Below are 21,901 nucleotides of genomic sequence, written 5' to 3' on the forward strand. Positions count from 1 at the left end.
CACTACCTGCGGAAGCTAGCTCTCCAATCAGCTAAACCAGGGATGTTAAAGTCAAATACATCAGAGGGCCAAAAAAACAAATGTGCTCCAAGCAGAGGGCCAAACTGGTTTAATGTTTATTAAAACATATTAAAATGATTGCACATAACCTATTAAACCAAGACCTAACACAGTGTACTGTATTTTATTTAATGATTAAATGAATAATCCAACATTTTTGTATGGCTCTGTCACTAATTTCAAGTGAAAACATTTTTCAACAGGCTCACAGACCAAAACAAACTTCCTTCAAAGTGGCCTGCGGGCTGGTTCTAATACTAATTAAATACCATCCCGGGGGCCATAGATAATTCAGGCCTTGACTTTGACATCACTGAGCTAAACAGACTCAGTAACTCCACGGTGACGTCTTTGTGAATTTACTGAATCTATGTAACTGAAACAATACAAAAAGAATGCCATTGTAAGTTAATAATACTAAGACAGACTAGAGATGTCCGATAATATCGGACTGCCGATATTATCGGGCGATAAATGCTTTAAAATGTAACCATTGGTTTCAAAATTATCGGTATCGGTTTCAAAAAGTAAAATTTATGACTTTTTAAAACGCCGCTGTGTACACGGACGTAGGGAGAAGTACTGAGCGCAAATACACCTTAAAGGCACTGCCTTTGCGTGCCGGCCCAGTCACATAATATCTACGGCTTTTCACACACACAAGGGAATGCAAGTCATACTTGGTCAACAGCCATACAGGTCACACTGAGGGTGCCCGTATAAACAACTTTAACACTGTCATAAATATGCGCCACACTGTGAACCCACACCAAACAAGAATGACAAACACATTTTGGGAGAACATCCGCACAGTAACACAACATAAACACAGCAGAACAAATACCCAGAACCCCTTGCTGCACTAACTCTTCCGGGACGCTATATTATACACCCCCGCTACACCCTAAAACACCCCCCCGTCCTCCACCACAACCCTGCCCCCTCAACCTCCTCGTGCTCTCTCAGGGAGAGCATGTCCCAAATTCCAAGCTGCTGTTTTGAGGCATGAAGAAAAAATAATGTACTTTGTGACTTCAATAATAAATATGGCAGTGCCATGTTGGCATTTTTTTCCATAACTTGAATTGATTTATTTTGGAAAACCTTGTTACATTGTTTAATGCATCCAGCGGGGCATCACAACAAAATTAGGCATAATAATGTGTTAATTCCACGACGGTATATATCGGTATCGGTTGATATCGGAATCGGTAATTAAGAGTTGGACAATATCGGAATATCGGATATCGGCAAAAAAGCCATTATCGGACATCTCTTAACACAGACACTCGTAAACGCGTTGGCATATTAGCTCATGCTAACGGCGTTAGCTTCATTACATTACGATAGCACTTACAATTATGCATGAAAACACTCCTACAGACATCACACATGGTATAAACGCTATGGATGGCTAGAAGCCTGAATGGCAATTCTTCTTCCGGTTAAAAGGACGAAATGGAAGGACACTGCAGCACCGTCAGTGAACGAACTCATCCAAAAGATGGCACAATAGCACAAACAATAACACACCATATCAGTGTGTTTGCTTGTTTTTTGGGTTGGTTTGTTTTGACAACTATTGCATTGGTCATCAGCAAATAAAAATCCATAAATTAGCCGTACCGTTTTATAAGCCGCAGGGTTCAAAACGTAGGAGAAAGTAGCGACATATAGCCTGGAATTTACAGTTGTTGACTAATACAGTACTGTACAGTAAGTATAATATCTTTAATTTGTTATTTCATCTAAAATGTTATTTTGTATATTGATATGATATATATTTCCTCGTCATTCAAATGCTAAATGGTACTGAATAGGCAGTGATTTATTTATTAATTTGTAAATATAATAAATGATGGATATCTTTTAAACTGTTTTTTCAACTACAAGCTAAAATATAACCCTATTAATTCCAGGCTAATGTTTATTTTTGAAAGTTAATTAAAGGCAATTCAAATTGTTGATTATTTTTCCCCCCATTGTTTAATTTGTCATTTTATTTTGATTGTTTTTGAATATCTAAATGAAGGCTAGAACCATCATTATCTTTATGTTCTTGTTTTCTCAAAGTCAATCAATCAGAGTTTATTTATATAGCCCTAAATCACGAGTGTCTCAAAGGGCTGCACAACCCACAATGACATCCTCGGCTCAGATCCCACATCAGGGCAAGAAAAAACTCAACCCAATGGGATACAATGAGAAACCTTGGAGGGGACCCCCCTCCCCCTGGGCAACCGGTGCAATGGACGTCGAGTGGATCTAGTTAATAGTGTGAGAGTTTTCTCTTCATTGTGGGCCTAGTACTCCTTTGTAATGTTGTGAAGTAGGCCGTATTTAATGTTTGTTTTATTAACAAATGACCCCCATACTGGACTTACGCCCCCACTGATCACGGTGCTGTCCCACCAGGTGGAACTTCAGTGTTGGAAACTTTGAGCTGAAGCTGATTCCACAGACCAAGTCCACTATCAGCTTCCTGGAGGGAGAAGTTGCCAAGGGCGACTCCTGGCGGGGACACCAGCGAGTTATCATTGAGGAGTCCAAAAAAAAGGAGCGGACGGAGCACAAGAAAAACCACAACCTGGACATGGTCATCAAAGTGTCTGTTCCTAATTGGAAGGTCATGGCCTTCAGCACAGAGTCTGACGGACAGCTGGTGTGGGAGCATCAGGTGATCAGACTGTAGAATATGAAAAAACGGAGCGCTGAAGACTAATGCGGATCCTTTTTTATAGTTCTGCACACCCATTGCCTCGGCCTGGCTGGTGGGAGGAGGGAAAGTCACACCAATAAGTCTGTTTGATGACACCGCCTACAGCAACCAGTCAGAAAGTGACGAAGAGGAGGATGACAACAATCAGGACAATTCCAAAGATGCTTCAGCGTCCAGCGTTTACCTGGGTAGGTGATTGCGCGCTGTTTATCCCCAGCGCTTGTCGTCTGTCATACGAGCGGCTGTGGTGCTTCTTCAGGGATGTTCCAGGGACAACTCTACCTCCAGTCCTCTGTCAGGATCGCTGAAAAGTTCCCCTCCAAAGCCATCGGGTCTGAGAAAGATATCATTCCGCTTCCCATCGTCAAATGGAAGCCTCTTATCCGTAAGTTGACAAGCAGTGACCTAGTTCTACTCAGACGGACAAATTAACCTTTGCACGATTTATTTATTTAGTTTCACTTGTAAATCCCATAAGAAATTTGTAATCGGCCTGTCGTAACCTTTCCCTGAGCTCACTGTAAATAAACAAAAAACATTGCGCTTCAACACATCAAACCTTATCAGCCACCTGAAACGCTAGCATTGTTACAATGGTGTTTTGACAGCCTGCTGCTAAAGATGCTGATCTGAGAAAGGTTTGCACAAACATAAAAAACCTAAATTCAAAAAACAACATACCCTATTTTTCAGACCATAGGGCGCACCGGATTATAAGGCGCACTGCCGATGAGCGAGTCCATTCAGGTCTATTTTCATACAAATGACGCCCCGGATAATAAAGCACATTAAATGGGTTATTTTAGGATTTTTTTCTAAATGTAAAACCCTTCCTTGTGGTCTACATAACATTTAATGGTGGTTATTTGGTCCAAATGTTGCATAGATTATGTTTTACAGATCATCTTAAAGTCGCTTTCTGACAGTCGCTTCAGGATTCGCCGTTTTGTGGGCGGTCTTATTTATGTGGTTCACCTTTGACAGCGTCTTCTCCACGTCACCTTTGTTGTAGCGGTGTACCGTGCAAGGACGGGAGTTGAAGAAGTGTCAAAATGTGGAGCTAATGTTTTAATGACATTCAGACTTTACTTAAATCAATAACGGCGCAGCATCTTCTCATCCGTGGCTCACTAGTGGAACAACAACGCCGGAAATGTGTCTCGTGAAAAATCATCCGACCGCAACGCTCTAATAATTAAAGTTCCGTGGAGGAATTATGTAAACCCACTACACCGGTAGTTTTTAGCGCTTCCATAGCGAGTCTACTGACAGATATAAGTTACAACTGTATGCTACTTTATATTAGTAATGGCAACAGCGGAGGATGAATGTCCCACAACAAGAAGAAGCTTATCGACTACGGCATCGACACGCACTACAATGGCTAATGCGCGCAGGTTTTCAGGACTTATGCAGATCCCAAATACACATCAGCAGGTAAGAAAAGTTGGTTTTGCATAATATTGCGAAACAAAACACCAGATAATAGGACTCTTAAAAGATGCACACACCATAATAATACCATATGTTGAAGCACAGTACGTCTGACTATGGTAGCCGTAATGCTCCGACAATCCATCAAGCGGTGATGCTTCTTAGCTTACCAAAGTCGTACTGAAACATGTTGACAGATTTTTGAGCGCTGTGTGTAATGTTCTTTATTTTCAATGGAACATTTAATGATTTGGTTTTATTTACTGGCGTCATCTTGCAGTCCACACGTATCTCTTATGTGTGACTGCCACCTACTGGTCACACTCAGGTCGGTTAGCACAACCAGAATTATTCCGTCCATTAGGCGCACCAGGTTATAAGGCGCACTGTCGATTTTTGAGAAAATGAAAGGATTTTAAGTGCGCCTTATAGTTTGAAAAACACAGGACATAAAGTTATCCGTATCGGTCTTGAGAGGCAGGAAGTTATCTGTATCAGTATCAGCTTGAAAAAAGATTACCCTGCACCTCTACTTAAAATTGCGGTGTGTGCTAAACGGTGATTATGGCGTACCGTCACACCCCAAGTCAGGATAATTCGGGCAATGTCTTTCAGATAAGTTGAAAAAATGATTGATCTGTGTGTCCGCCATGAAAACAACTTGATTTTCATCTCGTTGTTGATGCAGATTCCCCGTCTCGCACTCCAGCCTTAGTGGGCTCTGATGAGTTCGACAAGTGTCTGAACAATGACAAATTCTCCTACGATGAGTACAGCAACGGAGCCCTGTCGATCCTGCAGTATCCTTATGGTGAGACTCTGGAAGGTCGCCCGACTTGACTGCGATTGAAAGAAATAATTCATGTCTCCCTCCACGCCAGACAACGGTTACCACTACCCATACGGCAAGCGCTACCGGGGGAAGCGGGACAGCGCCGTGAGCGTGATTAAAAGAAGCGGGTCGCGGGCCGTGAACGGCAGAAAGAAAGACCCCGTGCTGCTGCTTCCATGGTGGAAGGAGATCCTCGGCACCATCGTCTTCTGCATCGCCGCCACCACCTACATCGTACAGAAGTTTTTCCACCCGCCAGCCCCCGTGACATTCGTGCGGGTAAGTGACACTCACACACACACAAATATCTGGAGTCTACATTATTTGCATTATTCGATATAAAACATAGCCAATAAGTGAAGACAACTATTTATGTAAAATTTCAGCACAAAGGTAACCATAGGGCTGGGCCATATGGCTGAAAACTATCACGATATGAGTTTTTTATATTGCTTGATATCGGTAGTTATTGATATTTTTATGATCTATGGCAAATATGGACCGGGGCTAAAATATAATAAATGTTAATATTTATGTAACCTTCCTTTGATTATAATCCCCTCAGCTATCAAGGTAGAAAATAAACAATGTAAACAAAAATCTAAAATCCCAATAAACACTTAACAATAACTTCTTTAAATGAATGTGCAAAAATAAAGAATATGTAAGAAATGCTTAATAAAGTGTAACAAAATAGTGTGAAAATGTAAACAGAGAAACCTGAGAAGAACTATTTTTTGCAGGTTACCGCCTGGAAGTCGTGTGGTCTGTAACATTTAATTGGTGTTATTTTTACTTAAGTATGGATATTTATTTATGTTATGCAGTAATTGTTATTAAAATATTATTGGCTCAAATTATTATTTTAAAGTAGCAGATTTGTTGTATTGTGTTATTTAATGTAGTTGTACAGTCCTGGACTTTAGTTCCTACTTGTTGTTTCCGTACATCCGAATAGAGAACAGACGAGGGTTGACAAGAGAGGACGAGTGCGGCGAAGGACTACGGTCCGTTTGAAGAAATACTGTAGAGGTGACAATTTCTTCACTCTCTGCAGCACTAATTTTTACTTTCTCTTCTCATGCCATGCAGAGAATCAACAGCGAGACAACTAAACTTGATAGTTGATACTGTTACGCGATTGGCTGTTTAGCGTGTCCCTCCCATTGCTCACTGATCACTTCCTGTGTAGCTAGATTACCAGACCGCGAGTGCCTTTCTTCATGCAACCAACCTTGCTTAATTCTTTCCGGTTTCTTCCGACCCAAAAAATATATATTGAACGTTTTATCGGACGCGTTTTTAATTCATATTGTTTTATCGGCCCAGCCCTACATAACAATGGCAACGGAGGAATCATGCGAACTGATATCAAATCCAAGTAGAGCTAGTCCTTATGTCTATGTATAAAGTCAACACAATAAAACAAATCCATTAGTAAGAGAAGCAAAAACAATTGTTTCTACGTTGTGGACACACACACAAAATATTTTAGAAGTTTTGCAAACTAGCCCAAATAAGTTCATATTTGCTATCTGTAAGTTCTGTCCTTCTTTGTCTCCCAAGCAACGAAAAGAGTCCGAGACGCAGTGCCAGACAGACAGCAAGTTTGACCTTGAGGTTGTGGAAGCAAAAGAGCCGGTCGCCGTGGAGACGCGTTCCAGCGAATACGTGTCCAGGTACGTCCTCCGCTGTGACCCTCTATTCCACGCCACCGTGATTGGCTAACTGGGCTGAGAATAGGCCCGCCCTACCCGCTGGCCATGAGGTCACTGTCAGCGCTGTCATCTCAAAAATGATTAGTGCCCATAATTTATCATCTCATCGTTGACCTCCAGATGTTTTTTAGATCCGTCGAGTGTGTGTGTGTGTGTGTGACGTGTGTCCGGGGTCTCTGCAGGTACCTGACTGACTTTGAGCCAGTGCAGTGTCTCGGCCGCGGGGGATTCGGTGTCGTGTTTGAAGCTCGCAACAAAGTGGACGACTGCAACTACGCCATCAAACGGATCCGTCTGCCCAAATGGTGGTGCCTCTCACATCTTTGTTGTTTTCTGTAAAAAAGTCCTTCAAGCTCATTTCAACTTGTTAAGATTTGACTTGCTGTGATTATGGTTAGAAACCTCTGACTAACTCATTTGGTCTTGGTTCTTTCAGGGAGCTCGCCCGTGAGAAGGTGATGCGAGAGGTGAAGGCGCTGGCCAAGTTGGAGCATCCTGGGATCATCCGCTACTTCAACGCCTGGCAGGAAAGCCCCCCTGAGGGCTGGCAGGAGGAGCTGGACCAAAGGTGGCTGAAAGACGCCAGGTGAGTCAGACCTCTTCAACCTTTGAAATGAAAGTACACCACATCGGATTTTGTCAGTCATCTTTTCCACAAACCAAAGTAATATTTTCAATAAGACACCATGTAGAAAGTGTCTGCGATTTTTTTTCTTTATTGGGGTTTTTAGACACATACAATTGACAGGAATAGTCAAAAATACATCAAATGCTGTTTTCCCCCCCAACATGTAACAAAAAAATAAAATTAGATAAATACATACATCCATATATACATACATACATACATAAATCCATACATATATGTAAATTAAATTAGAAAATCCCAGCAGATGTCAAAATAAAACCACAGACTGAATGGCCCCAGATAGATACAACAACTAACAAGCAAACAAAAGGCTAATCAACAACCTGCATTTTAATTGTTTCAATAAGGGCTAAATTGGAGATCAGAAAAGCACCACACAGTTCTTGAAACTTTGCAGAACAACCGTTCAATGTCAGCCTCATCTTCTCCAGTTTGAAAAAATAAATAACATCTTTAATCCAGCGGGTGTGGCAAGGAGGCGCTGTTGCCTTCCAAAGACTGATAGTTTTCATGATCATTGAATAACTTTCTCACTACTGTAGTATAAAATATCAATTCACTACAACAATGTAACAAAATATAAATACACAACAATCCATATTAACAAAGATTACGGTTTCTGATACCTTTCATCTATTTGTGAAGATAAAATAAAGTCACATGAAAACCTTTTTTTTTTACCATGTAGACCACATTAGTTCAGGTCCAGTTTAAAAACCACTGTATTTAAAGGGCAACTGCCCTTTTTTGGAATTTTGCCTGTCATTCACAATCCGTATGTAAGACAAGAACACATATATCTTTCTTTCCTTTATGTATTTTAATTTGTAACATATGGCAAGTACGAGGTGGCTAACAAAGAAAATAATGGGAAGCATCTATGGCGCTCATAAAACCCTCTAAAAACATCCAAAAACTGCCAACAATACTCCATTCACATGTCATTACCCAAATGTAACCAAGTATTAGCGACTTTGCTATTATAAGCGCTAACGCCAAGGAGCTACTTTTAGCGACGGTGTGATCACAGAGAGCTAACTAGCTTAAGCAGCTATTGACATAGTGAACCGAAGAGCTGCTGCACTGCCTCTAAGTTGGTCATTCTAGATTTTGAATCATGCCTCTCACTTGTATTGAAGAAGATTGTGGCCATAAACTAAGAAGTTGGTCGACTTTAACATTCAACTTAGATCGCGAGAAAGACACGAAAAGACTCATTTGCTCCTACCTTTTTTTCTTTAATTTTTTTAACCTGCGCAAGGGTTATGATTACGGTAATTCTTCATTTAAACGGGAATATATACACATACTATCAGTCGGCATCCCAGTGAGAGCAGACATTGTACAGTAAGTGATTGTTTTTTGTTTTTTTTACTTTTGTTCATTGCCTAATTTTCTCCAATTTAAGGAAATAAAGAATATCTCTAATCCAGCGGGTGTGGCAGGGAGACGTTGCCTTCCAATTTAGCACAATGAGTCTTCTGGCCAACTAAGTAGTGAATGCTACCAAGTTCTTTTTGGATTTGCTAAGAGAAGATGACAGAGGGGCCATCCCAAATAGTCCGCTTCGAGGATTAAGTTCAATCTTGTCGCCAATTACCAAAGATAAAGTATTAAAGATTTTAGTCCAATAACTGCACATGGATAGAAAAAGCAAAAACTTATGTATTAAGTTAGCTGGAGACTGTTGATACCGATATTCCGTCATACAATTTAGCCCGCCAGACCCTGGTATAATAGGGACTATGTATTAGCTTGCATTGAATAGGGCTGTGTCTAGCACAAATAGATGACTTATGAACTATACTTAACATCTCTGTCCAGCTCTCCTCAGATAGGGTCACTCCTGATTGAATTGTATTGAATTAAACTTTAATTTTGAATAAGTGTAATTGATTCTTTAAAAGTCGGAAGTGGTGTCAAAAAAGCGTATAAAACGTGTCAGTCGGTAAGTTTGGAAACCTGGGAAAAGTATTACGAACAAAACTGCGGATCTCTAGATATCTAAAAAAAAGTGTTGATTAAGGAGGGAAGATTTATCACAAAGTTGTTGTCAATGTTATACATCTTTAATGTTGTTGATCCCCAGACTTCACCATCTTAAAAAGGCGCTATCGACAAGAGAGAGAGTGAAACCATGGTGCAAGACTAGCAATAGTCTGCAAGCCAAAATAGTGCTTTAGTAAGTGATTGTTGTATTATGTTCGTAGTTTGTATTTCTTGTTTTGCACTTAGTAATAGTGCTACTTGCTTGATCTTCTTATAACTCAGCTTCTAAAACTTGTAGCTAATACTCAGGTTTATCTAGATTATCCCACAGACATTGAAGATAAAAAAAACACAATTTGTGATTTTGTCAAACCTTTAGTTTGTTTGAAATGAAGGGTTTTTTTTGTTTGTTTTTTAATACAGTTGCTCTGGAATGCATTTTCAGCATTGTATAACTGAAATGTGTCAAACTAATAACAGTCACTGCATGAAAAAAAACATGTGATCTGGGTATTATTGATAGAATAATATATTCAAAATATAGAATAGAAATATTGCCTTATCAACAAGTTAAAACATGGTTGTTTTATTATGATTTTAGACTGCAGTAGTGACAAAATTATTCAATTGACAGTATCTCTCGCCATTCAAATCGGAAGCTAACTTCAGCTTCGTTAGCATCAATAAGTGCTAGACACCGACTAGTGGTAAGTATAAACAAAGGAAGGTAAAGTGACACACAAAAATGTTCAACATGTACAGATTGCTGCACGCACCCACAGATCTGCCACGGCAGAAGTGTGGCCAAAGTCGTATTAAAAAGAAAACAAAACTAAATGAGGGTTCCTGCGTCACAAAGAGTTTAACAGACACAGATTTTTTTACAAACACACACATACACACACTAATCTAAAAACAGACACACAGATCGCAAAACAGACACATTTTTTTCCACACACATCTAAAAACAGACACATGGCAAAATGGACAGATTTTTTTTTTACACATACATACAAATCTAAAAACAGACACATCACAAAACGGACAGATTTTTTTTTTTTTTTTACAAACACATAAATATAAAAACAGACACACCGATCTCAAAACGGACACATTTTTTTACACACACAAATCTAAAAATAGACACACAGATCACAAAACGGACAGATTGTTTTTACACACACATCTACACAGACACACACACTAGAACATGGACACATGAATCTTATTACACACACACACACACAGATTGATATACACTATTGCAAAGTGTTTTGCTCCAATAATTCTTCTATATCGTACTCCGTGAAAACAAAAAAGTACAAACACTGAGTCACCATTCTGTACTATGTGGCAAAAAGCATTGTATACTGGAAATGTCTGCTGCTCATCCAACAAGGTGTGAGTTCTTCATTGAGCGCATCACTTTTTTTACTCTTTTAGTGCCACTGACTGGCCAATGAGCTTCCTTGACCACATGGAGGCGCTTTCAGTCAAAGTGCCAGTGTCCAGTTCCGTGTCGCCCACCAGCGGGTCGGAAGGAGGCGTTCTGGAGCCGTCCGTCAACGGGCATCATCCGCTTCTCTCTGGCAGCTCTAGAGGCTTCAGCATGAACGGAGACCTGTCCTTCCACCCCCTGCTGGGCCACGACAGCCTGATGTCCGAGCGGGACAGCCAGGCCGACCCGGAGGCCTTGGAGACGCCTGACTCCTTTGAGCTGTGCTCCCCGCGCCGCCCCAGCGATTGCACCTCTTCCTCTTTTGACATCGTCTTCGAGGATTCGGGATGCGACCGGGATGCGGACGCGGAAACCGACTCGGCCTCCGATGCCGCAGATCCAGACCCGGCTACCGCGGGGAAGTACGGTTCCTCTTCCTCACACACCAGACAGACGGAAAACTCCCACCCCTCCTCTTCCTCGCCTCCTCGGCCCACCTCGCTTGTGTTGGCGCTTCCGCCGTCTCCTCTGAGCCAACGAGCACAACCTTCTCCTAAGGTTAGTCCGCCATTTTCTCACAGATGGCTTGGTTTTGGGAAATACGCTAAACTGGAGGGTTCCCGTCTCCAGGTCTACCTTTACATCCAGATGCAGCTGTGCCGCAAGGAGAACTTGAAGGACTGGATGGCTCAGCGCTGCCTCCCTGAGCAGAGGGAGCACAACCAGTGCCTGGACATCTTCCTCCAGATCGCTGAGGCTGTCGACTTCCTGCACAGCAAGGGGCTCATGCACAGGGACCTCAAGGTGAACACACCACCAAGTCACAGTCAATAGAAGAAGAAAAAAGCTGCGCGATGTAGTATGTGCGAAAAGGACTATGCGTATCCACTCGGCATCCATTGCACCGGTCAACCAAGGGTGGGTCCCCACATGTGCGGCCCCCTTCCAAGGTTTCTGGTTGTTCCCTTTGGGTTGAGTTTTTTCTTGCCCTGATGTAAATACAGTTTTTAGTGTTATCAGAGCCCCTAAACATGAAATAACACCCATATAGTCACCTTTACACTAGTTTTAGCCAATATAGTAGACTCACTGGTAGCCTCAGGCTTCCAGCACGATCACTACATGGAAATAATTGGTCACATCCTGTTTGAACCGAGCGTGGATGTACTGAAACCGCTGGCGTACTGTAGGTCGTATTGCCAAAGGTTGGTCTTCTTGATCGTCACGGCAAAGATGGTGCTGACATTGGCTATGTTGTTAGCATTAAGTGTCTCACTGCGGTGTTCCAGTTGTAGTCGTTCGACATCGCTCACGTTCAAAATGGGTTATTGATGAGGCTTTTTACGCTCAGATTTACTCTCCACTTAACATGAAAAACAGGCACTACGTATGTGTGTGTGTGTGTGTGTGTGTGTGTGTATATCAGAGGTGGGACCAAGTCATTGCTTTGCAAGTCACAAGTAAGTCTCAAGTCTTTGCCCTCAAGTCTTGAGTCAAGTCCCGAGTCATACAGGCAAGTCCCGAGTCAAGTCCCGAGTCAAGACAGGCAAGTCCCGAGTCAAGTCCAAAGTCAAGACTGGAAAGTCTCAAGACAAGTCACAAGTCCTGCATTTTGAGTTTCGAGTCCTTTCAAGTCCTTTTGACCACAGACTAATATTTTTACACAGATTGTGTATGCTTTTAAACCGCTGTATTTATTTATTAAAACAAGTGCATTTGAAATAGCAGGAAAGAAAATAGTACTGACATTGCAATTCATAATAGCACTATTAACCAGTCATTTTAATAGTTGAAACAATTTTAAACATTTAACTCATTCCTTTACAGAATAAACACATTTGCAAAAACAAGTGCAACTGTACTTATTTGTACAAAAGTGTTAACATTGTATTTCCATGGCATATTGCATTGTAACTAGTTCCACAGCAGTTTCTATTCTGTTCTTACCTTATCTCATTGATCTAATCTCATACTGTATGTGTGTTGATGTGTGCATACACATGAAAAACATAACAAATACATGAACATAACAATGAATAGAGTTGTACTTTTTAGATGTCAGGGCCCTATGCAATATGTACACAATTCTTAATATAGTATATATTTTAACTGACCTTTATTTGACTACGTTTGTCTTTTTGTAGGTGGCTAAAATATGCGGTGCTGCTGACCGCCGTCTAACGTTACGTTACTGTGTGTGATACATTGACTAACGTAACGTTATGTGTAGGTACCTCATGCAACCCTGCTTAAAAAATCACTTGACAAAAAGTATGAATAAGGTAGCAAACTGCAGTGGACGCAACATATTGCCGTGTTTGAAATGACGTTATAACCATAAACATCTTATAAGTAGACGCAATATTGGTTGCTGTGACGCGAGCAATTTGCATCTTGAAGTGGTGATGAGGAGCCGGCGAGCAGCCTAAACCGACAGTTGACAGGTAGAAAACAAAGATGTCGGGCTGGTGTTCAGCGTTTTCCTGCTCAAATGAGCGGACTGTTGAAAATAGGAATCGGGGGATTACTTTTCACAAGTAAGATTTAACATTAATGTACTATTGGTTGTATTTTATGAAAATAACATTACCACAGAGTTGAGAAGGAGAAAAGATCTTCAATATTTGTATGTGAAAATCACAAATAAATCTTCTGGGGGTGGATGACGCCCCTACAGGGGTTTGGTTTACAAACTTTCTGCCCCACCTAAAACAAAATTCACCAGCCGCCATTGATTATAATGCATTCTCATTTTAGGCAAAATATAAGACAATACTTTCTTAACAGTATAATTGTAACCAGGAATAAGTCTTCAAGTAACAATATTCAAATGCTAACATTGTTGGGTAAAACAGAATTTGGTTTTATTCTGAATCCAGTGAAACAGATTGGTGGTTTTAGCTGATATAAAGACTTTCAGGTGTTTATATATGTTTAAGTATTTGGCAGACGCTTTTATCCAAAGCGACATGCATAAAAAATACATATATAACAATCACTGTAAACATGATCATTTAAGGGAAGAATGTAATACAAAATATCAATACAAAGTGTCACGACAGAATAAACTCTCTGCTGCTGCAGCAACAGAGATACGGTCTATAAGATATATAGATATCTAATGTATTCATACATTGTTTATGTAGCATGTATATATAACGTAATCATATTGTTTCTTCAATTTAAAAATAGCTGACCGTTTTTTTCCCCCTTCTCTGTGATTATATTCCCAGTTTTAATCTCGGACGTCTGGTCACTTATAGCGTATAAGAATATTCTATTACTGTTAAGCAAACTATGAATAATAAAACATGTGTCCGTTATCATAGCTACACGTATGACAAAAAAGCGTGTGAAAATGAGTGGTATTCAGTGAGGTAAAATTAATTAAATGCGTTGACAGTTCATTGCTCCTGCCAAATGAATTGCACTGAGTGGAGCGGATCACCACTCCAAGATGGCGGCCCCGCGTCTCGTTTGCGCCAGTAGGCAGTAGCGCTCGATGCTGCGTACCTATATAAGATGTCTATGGTTATGACGTTAGCAGTGAGTTTACAGCTTCACTGATTTAACTACACAGCAAATAAAAGTCATGTTACTTAGCCAATAAACGGTATCTTACATTCAAAACTTACCCTTCTTTGTGCAACTTCAAATGTCGAACGAAGTTGGAAGTTGTTGCGTCTCCGTCTGTAATATTCGAACTGCGTGATTTGCATACGGCAATTCGTTGACCAAGTCGTAGTTTTTATACCCGAACGAAACCAACTTTGGTATAAATCTTTCTCACTGGCGCGTTGTTTGACAACTCTTGTTCATTGGTTGTCCTGCAATTTTATTGGATCAATGCCTGTGTGATGAAAACAATGTAGATCTAATTTGATTGGCTGTTGTACTGAGAGCACACACGCTGACACGCAGCACACACGCTGATAGACAGACACGTACAAAATGAAAGCTACGGAGCGCTCCCAAATAATTTTTTAAGCTTTAGGTTTTGGGGAAAGTAGCAAGTCATGTCAAGTCAAAAGGCTCAAGTCCAAGTGAAGTCACAAGTCATTGATGTTAAAGTCTAAGTCGAGTTGCAAGTCTCTTTACATTTTGTCAAGTCGAGTCTAAAGTCATCAAATTCATGACTCGAGTCTGACTCGGGTCCAAGTCATGTGACTCGAGTCCACACCTCTGGTGTATATAATCACACATTTAGCTGTTTGTGTGTGTGTGTGTGTGTGTGTGTGTGTGTGTGTGTGTGTGTGTGTGTGTGTGTGTGTGTGTGTGTGTGTGTGTGTGTGTGTGTGTGTGTGTGTGTGTGTGTGTGTGTGTGTGTGTGTGTGTGTGTGTGTGTGTGTGTGTGTGTGTGTGTGTGTGTGTGTGTGTGTGTGTGTGTGTATATATATATATATGTATATATATATATATATATATATATATGTATGTATATATATATACATATATATATATATATATATACGGCCATATATATATATAAACACACACACAAACAGCTAAATGTGTGTTTCATCTGACATCACATGGACAAAGATAAGACCTTCTGGAGGAAAGTTCTGTGGTCAGATGAATCAAAAATTGAGCTGTTTGGCCACAATACCAAGCAATATGTTTGGAGGAGAAAAGGTGAGGCCTTTAATCCCATGAACACCATACCTACAGTCGAGCATGGTGAGGGTAGTATTATGCTCCGGGACTGTTTTGCTGCCAATGGAACTGGTGCTTTACAGAGAGTAAATGGGACAATGAAAAAGGAGGATTACCTCCAAATTCTTCAGGACAACCTAAAATCATCAGCCCGGAGGTTGGGCCTTGGGCGCAGTTGGGTGTTCCAACAGGACAATGACCCCAAACACACGTCAAAAGTGGTAAAGGAATGGCTCAATCCAGCTAGAATTAGGGTTTTAGAACGGCTAAAGTCCTGACTTAAACGTGTGGACAATGCTGAAGAAACAAGTCCATGTCAGAAAACCAACACATTTAGCTGAACTGCACCAATTTTGTCAAGAGGAGTGGTCAAAAATTCCACCAGAAGCTTGTGGATGGCTACCAAAAGCACCTTATTGCAGTGAAACTTGCCAAGGGACATGTAACCAAATATCAACATTGCTGTATGTATACTTTTGACCCAGCAGATTTGGTCACATTTTCAGTAGACTCATAATAAATTCATAAAAGCACCAAACTTCATGAATATATGTGCTCCAATCACTCTATCACAAAAAAATAAGAGTTGTAGAAATTATTACTTTACTTTACTTTACTTTAAGTGTATGTAAACTTTTGACCACGACTGTATATACACATACTGTATATACAAAACATGATCACTCCAATATTAATATTAATGTTCTGATACATATATACTTAATTTAAGACTTGATTTAGGCCAAAATATGTACACATTATAATTAAAACAAAAGTGTTTATGAAACTGCAAAATTCAAAGCGCAAAGTGGCGACAGTACTAGAAATGGCAACAGTTTTTTGTAAATGCGGTGAAGATTACAAATGTTTTTGTATTTTCCTGTAAATTTGCTCATGCAGCTGCCCTGCATCTCACACAGACCCTTGCTTTAGGGCAGTTCCAATCAATGGCGCCCTCTGCTGGTCCAAAGTCATCATTGACAACAATGATTGGCAGTGATCGAAGTGTGGGAATACAGTGTTCCTGAGACAAATAGATGCCCATGCACCTTGGCTGTGACGTGTATTCATGTGAGAGCTCTCTCCTGCAGCCCTCCAACATCTTCTTCACCATGGACGACGTGGTGAAAGTTGGAGATCTGGGCCTGGTGACGGCCATGGAGCAGGAGGAGGATGAGCAGGAGCACAGCGCCCTGACGCCCGCCCCACTCCTCACCCGCCACACGGGTCAGGTGGGCACCAAGCTCTACATGAGTCCGGAACAGGTGAGGGTCCACAGACGCGCTCGCCGCTTCCCAAACCGGTCCTAAATCTTTGTTCCCACAGCTCTCCGGACACTCGTACTCGCACAAGGTGGACATTTACTCCCTGGGTCTGATCCTGTTTGAGCTGCTCCACCCATTTAGGACCCAGATGGAGAGAGTGCGGGTGAGTCGGCATCACTTCTGTCTCCATTGGAGGAACGTGATCGATCAGTGCGTGTTTCTGTCTCCTCACCAGACGCTGACTGAGGTGAGAGCTCTGCGCTTCCCAGACACCTTCTCTAAAAACAACGTTCAGGAGGTGAGTGGCCCTCTGATGCCTCTTGGTGGCTATGAGCAGGAACTACAAGCACACTCAGTAATGACGTGATCCGGTTAAAATGAGCACATTAAGTTTTTAAAACGACACAAATCCAAAATGAGTCCATGGTTCTCGCCTGGAGAAGGGCGGAGTGCCATCTCCGGGTTGGGGACGAGATCCTTCCCCAGGTGGAGGAGTTCAAGTACTTTTTCACAAGTGAGGGAAGGGTGTATTGTGCGGCGTCTGCAGTGATGCGGACTCTGGCTCGATCCGTCGTGGTGAAGAAGGAGCTGAGCCGGAAGGCAAAGCTCTCAATTTACCGGTGGACATACGTTCCCATCCTCACCTATGGTCCTGAGCTTTGGGTTGTGACCGAAAGGACAAGATCACGGGTACAAGCGGGTGGAAGGGCTCTCCCTTAGAGATAGGGTGAGTCTCTGTAATTCGGAAGGAGCTGCTCCTCCACATGGAGGGGAGCCAGATGAGGTGGCATCTGGTCAGGATTTCCCCCCTGAACGCCTCCCTGGGGAGGTGTTTAGGAGGCCACGGGGAAGACCCAGGACACGTTGGAGAGACTGTCTTCCGGCTGGCCTGGGAACGCCTCAGGATCCCCCGGGAGGAGCTGGATGAAGTAGCTGAGGAGGGTTTGGGCTTCTCTGCTTCGGCTGCTGCCTCCACGAGCCCACCCCGGATAAGCGGAAGAAGATAGATGAATGTACAAATTGAGCAGGAGGGGGAGGGGTTATTCATAACATGCAACTCCTTACTTGGCAAGGAGATTAACAATAATCCCATTGGATAATCTGTAATGAGGAACCTTTGCCCTGCTATCCCAGCATTCTTCTGTGCTGGTTTTACATCTCCGTACTGTACATGTGACTCGCTCCTGACCGTGTCTTCTGCTCTCCTGTGCGTCCCAGCTGAGCATGGTGCGCTCCATGCTGTCGCGGAGCCCCGGCGAGCGCCCCGAGGCGGCCGACATCACCGGCACCCCTCTCTTCCAGGAGCTGGAACTGCCCTGCCGGCTGGCCGTCAGGCAGCGCTCCCGCACCTACAGCGCCTCGTCCATGGGCCGCCCCGCCCGCCCGGGGTCGACCACCTGACCCCCTCAGGTGGACATCATCCCCCGCAAGAGTCACATAAGCAAGTTTCCTCACACTTTAGAACGTGTGAATATTGTTAGAACAATGTGCGCCAGCAGAGTTTCCCATGAATGGAATTTGGTTTTCTGCCAATTGAGGCCACCTTTGACGCACCCCGCCACGTTACACCTCAGGTATGACCACCACGAGGAGAGGCCTTCACTGATGATGACGCTTGACCACGTAGTCTGGTGCAGGCACAGCCCATGTGTCTGACGTGTAACACCAAAAAGCGATCCCAAGATTGATGCTGATGTCCTGGTATAAAACTTGCTCATGGAGGACAACTTTGCTTCTGCATCTCCAAGCCAGTACTTTTTCACACACTTTTTTTAATCGCAGGTGCTTCATCACTCCTTCCTCTTTCTTCTTCGGTGTACATAAGGAAGCTGTAAATAAATAGTGTAAGACAGGAGCCAATAGGAGACCATCTCTGAATGTCCAGCAGGACCTCTCCAGCACACCTTTGCATAGCAACTTCTCCTCAGCGTGTCCACGCGGCGGCCGGAAGGGCCGTTTAACACGGCACACGAGAATGTAGAGAGAGTTCAAAAACAGCAAATGTTGTTTATAAACTCTACCCTCATGCTTCATGTGATGGCACACCCTGCTGCCTCGGCATACATTTGACAATCTGTGATTCATTTTTTTTATTGCGCGAAGTTCCTTTATTTTTTTATTTTTACAATTATTATTTTTAATTCAGTCTGGTATTTGTCCTAAAGCAGTGGTCCCCAACCACCGGGCCGCGGATCGATTGATCCGCACAAGAAAAAAAAAAAAAAAAAACTTTTTTTTTTTTTTTTTTTAAATTCAACATAAAAAACACAAGATACACTTACAATTAGTGCACCAACCCAAAAAAACTCCCTCCCCCATTTACACTCATTCACACTCATTCGCACAAAATGGTTGTTTCTTTCTGTTATTAATATTTTTGGTTCCTACATTATATATATATATATCCGTAAGCACACATGATTGTATTTTTTTATGACAAAAAATAAAAATAGAATAAAAAAATACCATCCCCCCCGGTCCGTGGGACAAATTTTCAAGCGTTGACCGGTCCGCAGTTACAAAAAGGTTGGAGACCACAGTCCTAAAATACCAAGGAGTGTCAGAGCCACGCTAAAACACAAGAAAAAGTCAAATCAAGAAGGAAAAAATGTATTTCCCACATTATTATTACTTTACTTTTGTTAAATTGTCACTCTTTCTGCACATTTTTGACTGTATTCCCATATGACTTTTATTGTTGTGATATTTCAACTTCATCAAAAGAAAACAGCTGTTTTCTAACAATATTACAAATGCAGCCATCCAAAAACAGCAGCTTTTTTTCTCATAATTATACTGTATTTTTTCTAAATTACAGATTTAATTATTGAAAAAAAAAATATTTTCTTGGGTTGTAAAATTCCAAATGTTTTATTCTAATATCACCTTACTGCAGTGATATAACTCCTCATTTACCTGAAATAAAACTTTTTTTTTTTTACATAATCCTCCAAATATAACTTAAATGTTAGTATAAAACATTAGCATCCTAACATTAGCATACTAACAGGGGAACAGCTAGCTTACTTCTAAGATGGCGCAAAGTAACCAAATACATGATTATAAGGTTAAAAAGTACAAAACCATCTGAAATGATAGCATAAGATGTTAGCATGCTAACATTAGCATGGCAACGGGGGAACAGCTAGCATACTTATAAAATACAGCCAAGTAATGAAATCTGTGATGATTACATTAAAACGTATAAAACGATCTTAGATGCTAACATAAAATGTTAGCGTGCTAAAATTAGCATACTAACAGTGGAACAGCTAGCGAACTTCTAAGACAGCGCAAAGTAACTGATTTCATGATTATAATGTTAAAAAGTACGAAACTAGCTGAAATTATAGCATAAAATGTTAGCATGGTAACAGCTAGCATACTTCTAAAATATAACTTAAGTAGTGAAATCTGTGATGATTAGTTTAAAATGTATAAAACTATCTTGGATGCTAACATTAGCATACTAACAGTGGAACATCTAGCCTACTTCTAAGATGGCGCCAAGTAACAGAATCCTTATTAGGTTAAAAAGTGTAAAATTAGCTGGAATGCTAGCATAAAAGTTAGCATGCTAACATTTGCATACTAACAGTGGAACAGCTTGCATACTTTCAACATGGCAACAAGTTATTAGAATGACATTGCTGTGCTACTTCTTTCCCAAACTGTTTTTTTCTCGCTAAATTCCAAATTTATTTTATAAAAAAAAAAAAGAAATGTGTCCTCAATTCTGATATTATTGCGGTCATCGAACACAGTTGTTGTTACTTTTTATTCTGGTTCTCATTACACTTGAAGCGTGATAAGCCCCGCCCCATCCGGCCGTCAGCCCCTCCCCCCGACTGTAAAGCCTTGAGGTCTGCATTTTAGTAGACAAGGTGAGGCGTGGACCTGATGTTGGTCATGTGATCCAAACGCTGAGAGTCACATGACCCCTCAATAATTGTCATTTTCTAAAGAGCCTTTTTTTTTCTTTTTTCATTCCCGCTATGGGCGGGGTTAAGAAGTGAGCTTTTGTTGTTCCCAGGGAGGTTGTGTAAAGCAAAGTGACTTCCAGTCGCACAAGGTTGTGGACAATCACGCCACAAGTCAGTCGTTTTCCCACTGCCTTTCTCTTTAGCGTAAAAACACGATCTGACGGGAGGTTCCATTCTGCTCCGTTAAATGTTCTCTCTCCCTCGTCCCGTTCCTGTCCATACTGAATTGTACATATGTTCATTTGTTTTATTTATGCCGCTGATCAATCCGTTTTAGGTTGCCGTTTAACAAGAACGTGCTACGGAGCGCGTTGGAATTTTGACTTCTTACAAGTCTGACTTTAATAAAACAGTTGGAAACTCGTGGGTTGCCCAAATTGTGTCTTCCTTTTGTGCACCCATGCTTCAAGGAAAAAAAGAACTAAAGGGGTTTGAACCACAGTTTTTCATGTTTGTCATAACCTTTTTTGCATGTAAAACCTGGTGTTTATGGCATACTTGCCAACCCTCCCAATTTTCCCGGGAGACTCCCGAATTTCAGTGCCCCCCCCGAAAATCTCCCGGGGCAACTATTCTCCCGAAATTCTCCCGATTTCCACCCGGACAACAATATTGGGGGCGTGCCTTAAAGACACTGCCTTTAACGTCCTCTCACCTGAAACCTTTACCCCTTAACAGCCGCATGCTGTCCAGGCGTTCGCTTTTCCTCCATATAAACATTGTACCGTTGGACGGGTTTAACGATGGACTTTACACGAAGATGTCAAGAAACGCTGACACGTTGTATGATCTTTTAACTGGTTTAATGATAACGCAAGGCATACTTGGTCAACAGCCATACAGGTCACACTGAGGGTAGCCGTATAAACAACTTTAATACTGTTACTAATATGAGCCACACTGTGAACCCACTCCAAACAAGAATGACAAACACATTTCGGGAGAACATCCGCACCGTAACACAACATAAACACAACTGAACAAATACCCAGAATCCCTTGCAGCACTAACTCTTCCGGGACGCTACAATAACATCAACGGCTTTTGGAGCTCAGTGCACAACTGCACACACAACAAGAAGGAGACGAAGCAGAAGAACGAAGAAGAGACATGGGGACGACGAGTAAGAAGAAGAACCCCCCCCCCCCCCCCCAATCT

The 21,901-nt window shown here is 41.7% G+C and overlaps 1 protein-coding gene across 1 annotated transcript in view; it reads left to right on the forward strand.

Annotated features, from left to right (window-relative positions):
- The window catches only part of LOC133646712 (eukaryotic translation initiation factor 2-alpha kinase 3-like), an 84,976-nt gene extending 63,870 nt beyond the window's left edge, over window positions 1-21,106 (forward strand). The window contains exons 5-18 of the mRNA XM_062042408.1: window positions 2,476-2,737; window positions 2,802-2,967; window positions 3,039-3,164; window positions 4,902-5,024; window positions 5,095-5,324; window positions 6,612-6,724; window positions 6,946-7,068; window positions 7,200-7,349; window positions 10,845-11,397; window positions 11,470-11,643; window positions 16,587-16,760; window positions 16,822-16,923; window positions 16,996-17,058; window positions 17,979-21,106. Coding sequence (XP_061898392.1) covers window positions 2,476-2,737; window positions 2,802-2,967; window positions 3,039-3,164; window positions 4,902-5,024; window positions 5,095-5,324; window positions 6,612-6,724; window positions 6,946-7,068; window positions 7,200-7,349; window positions 10,845-11,397; window positions 11,470-11,643; window positions 16,587-16,760; window positions 16,822-16,923; window positions 16,996-17,058; window positions 17,979-18,161 — 2,542 coding nt within the window. The 3' untranslated portion in view covers window positions 18,162-21,106. The remainder of the gene's footprint in view (window positions 1-2,475; window positions 2,738-2,801; window positions 2,968-3,038; window positions 3,165-4,901; window positions 5,025-5,094; window positions 5,325-6,611; window positions 6,725-6,945; window positions 7,069-7,199; window positions 7,350-10,844; window positions 11,398-11,469; window positions 11,644-16,586; window positions 16,761-16,821; window positions 16,924-16,995; window positions 17,059-17,978) is intronic.
- The last annotated feature ends 795 nt before the right edge of the window (window positions 21,107-21,901 follow it).

The sequence above is a fragment of the Entelurus aequoreus genome, linkage group LG03 (assembly GCF_033978785.1).
Source record: "Entelurus aequoreus isolate RoL-2023_Sb linkage group LG03, RoL_Eaeq_v1.1, whole genome shotgun sequence".
NCBI classification, from domain to species: Eukaryota; Metazoa; Chordata; class Actinopteri; order Syngnathiformes; family Syngnathidae; genus Entelurus; species Entelurus aequoreus.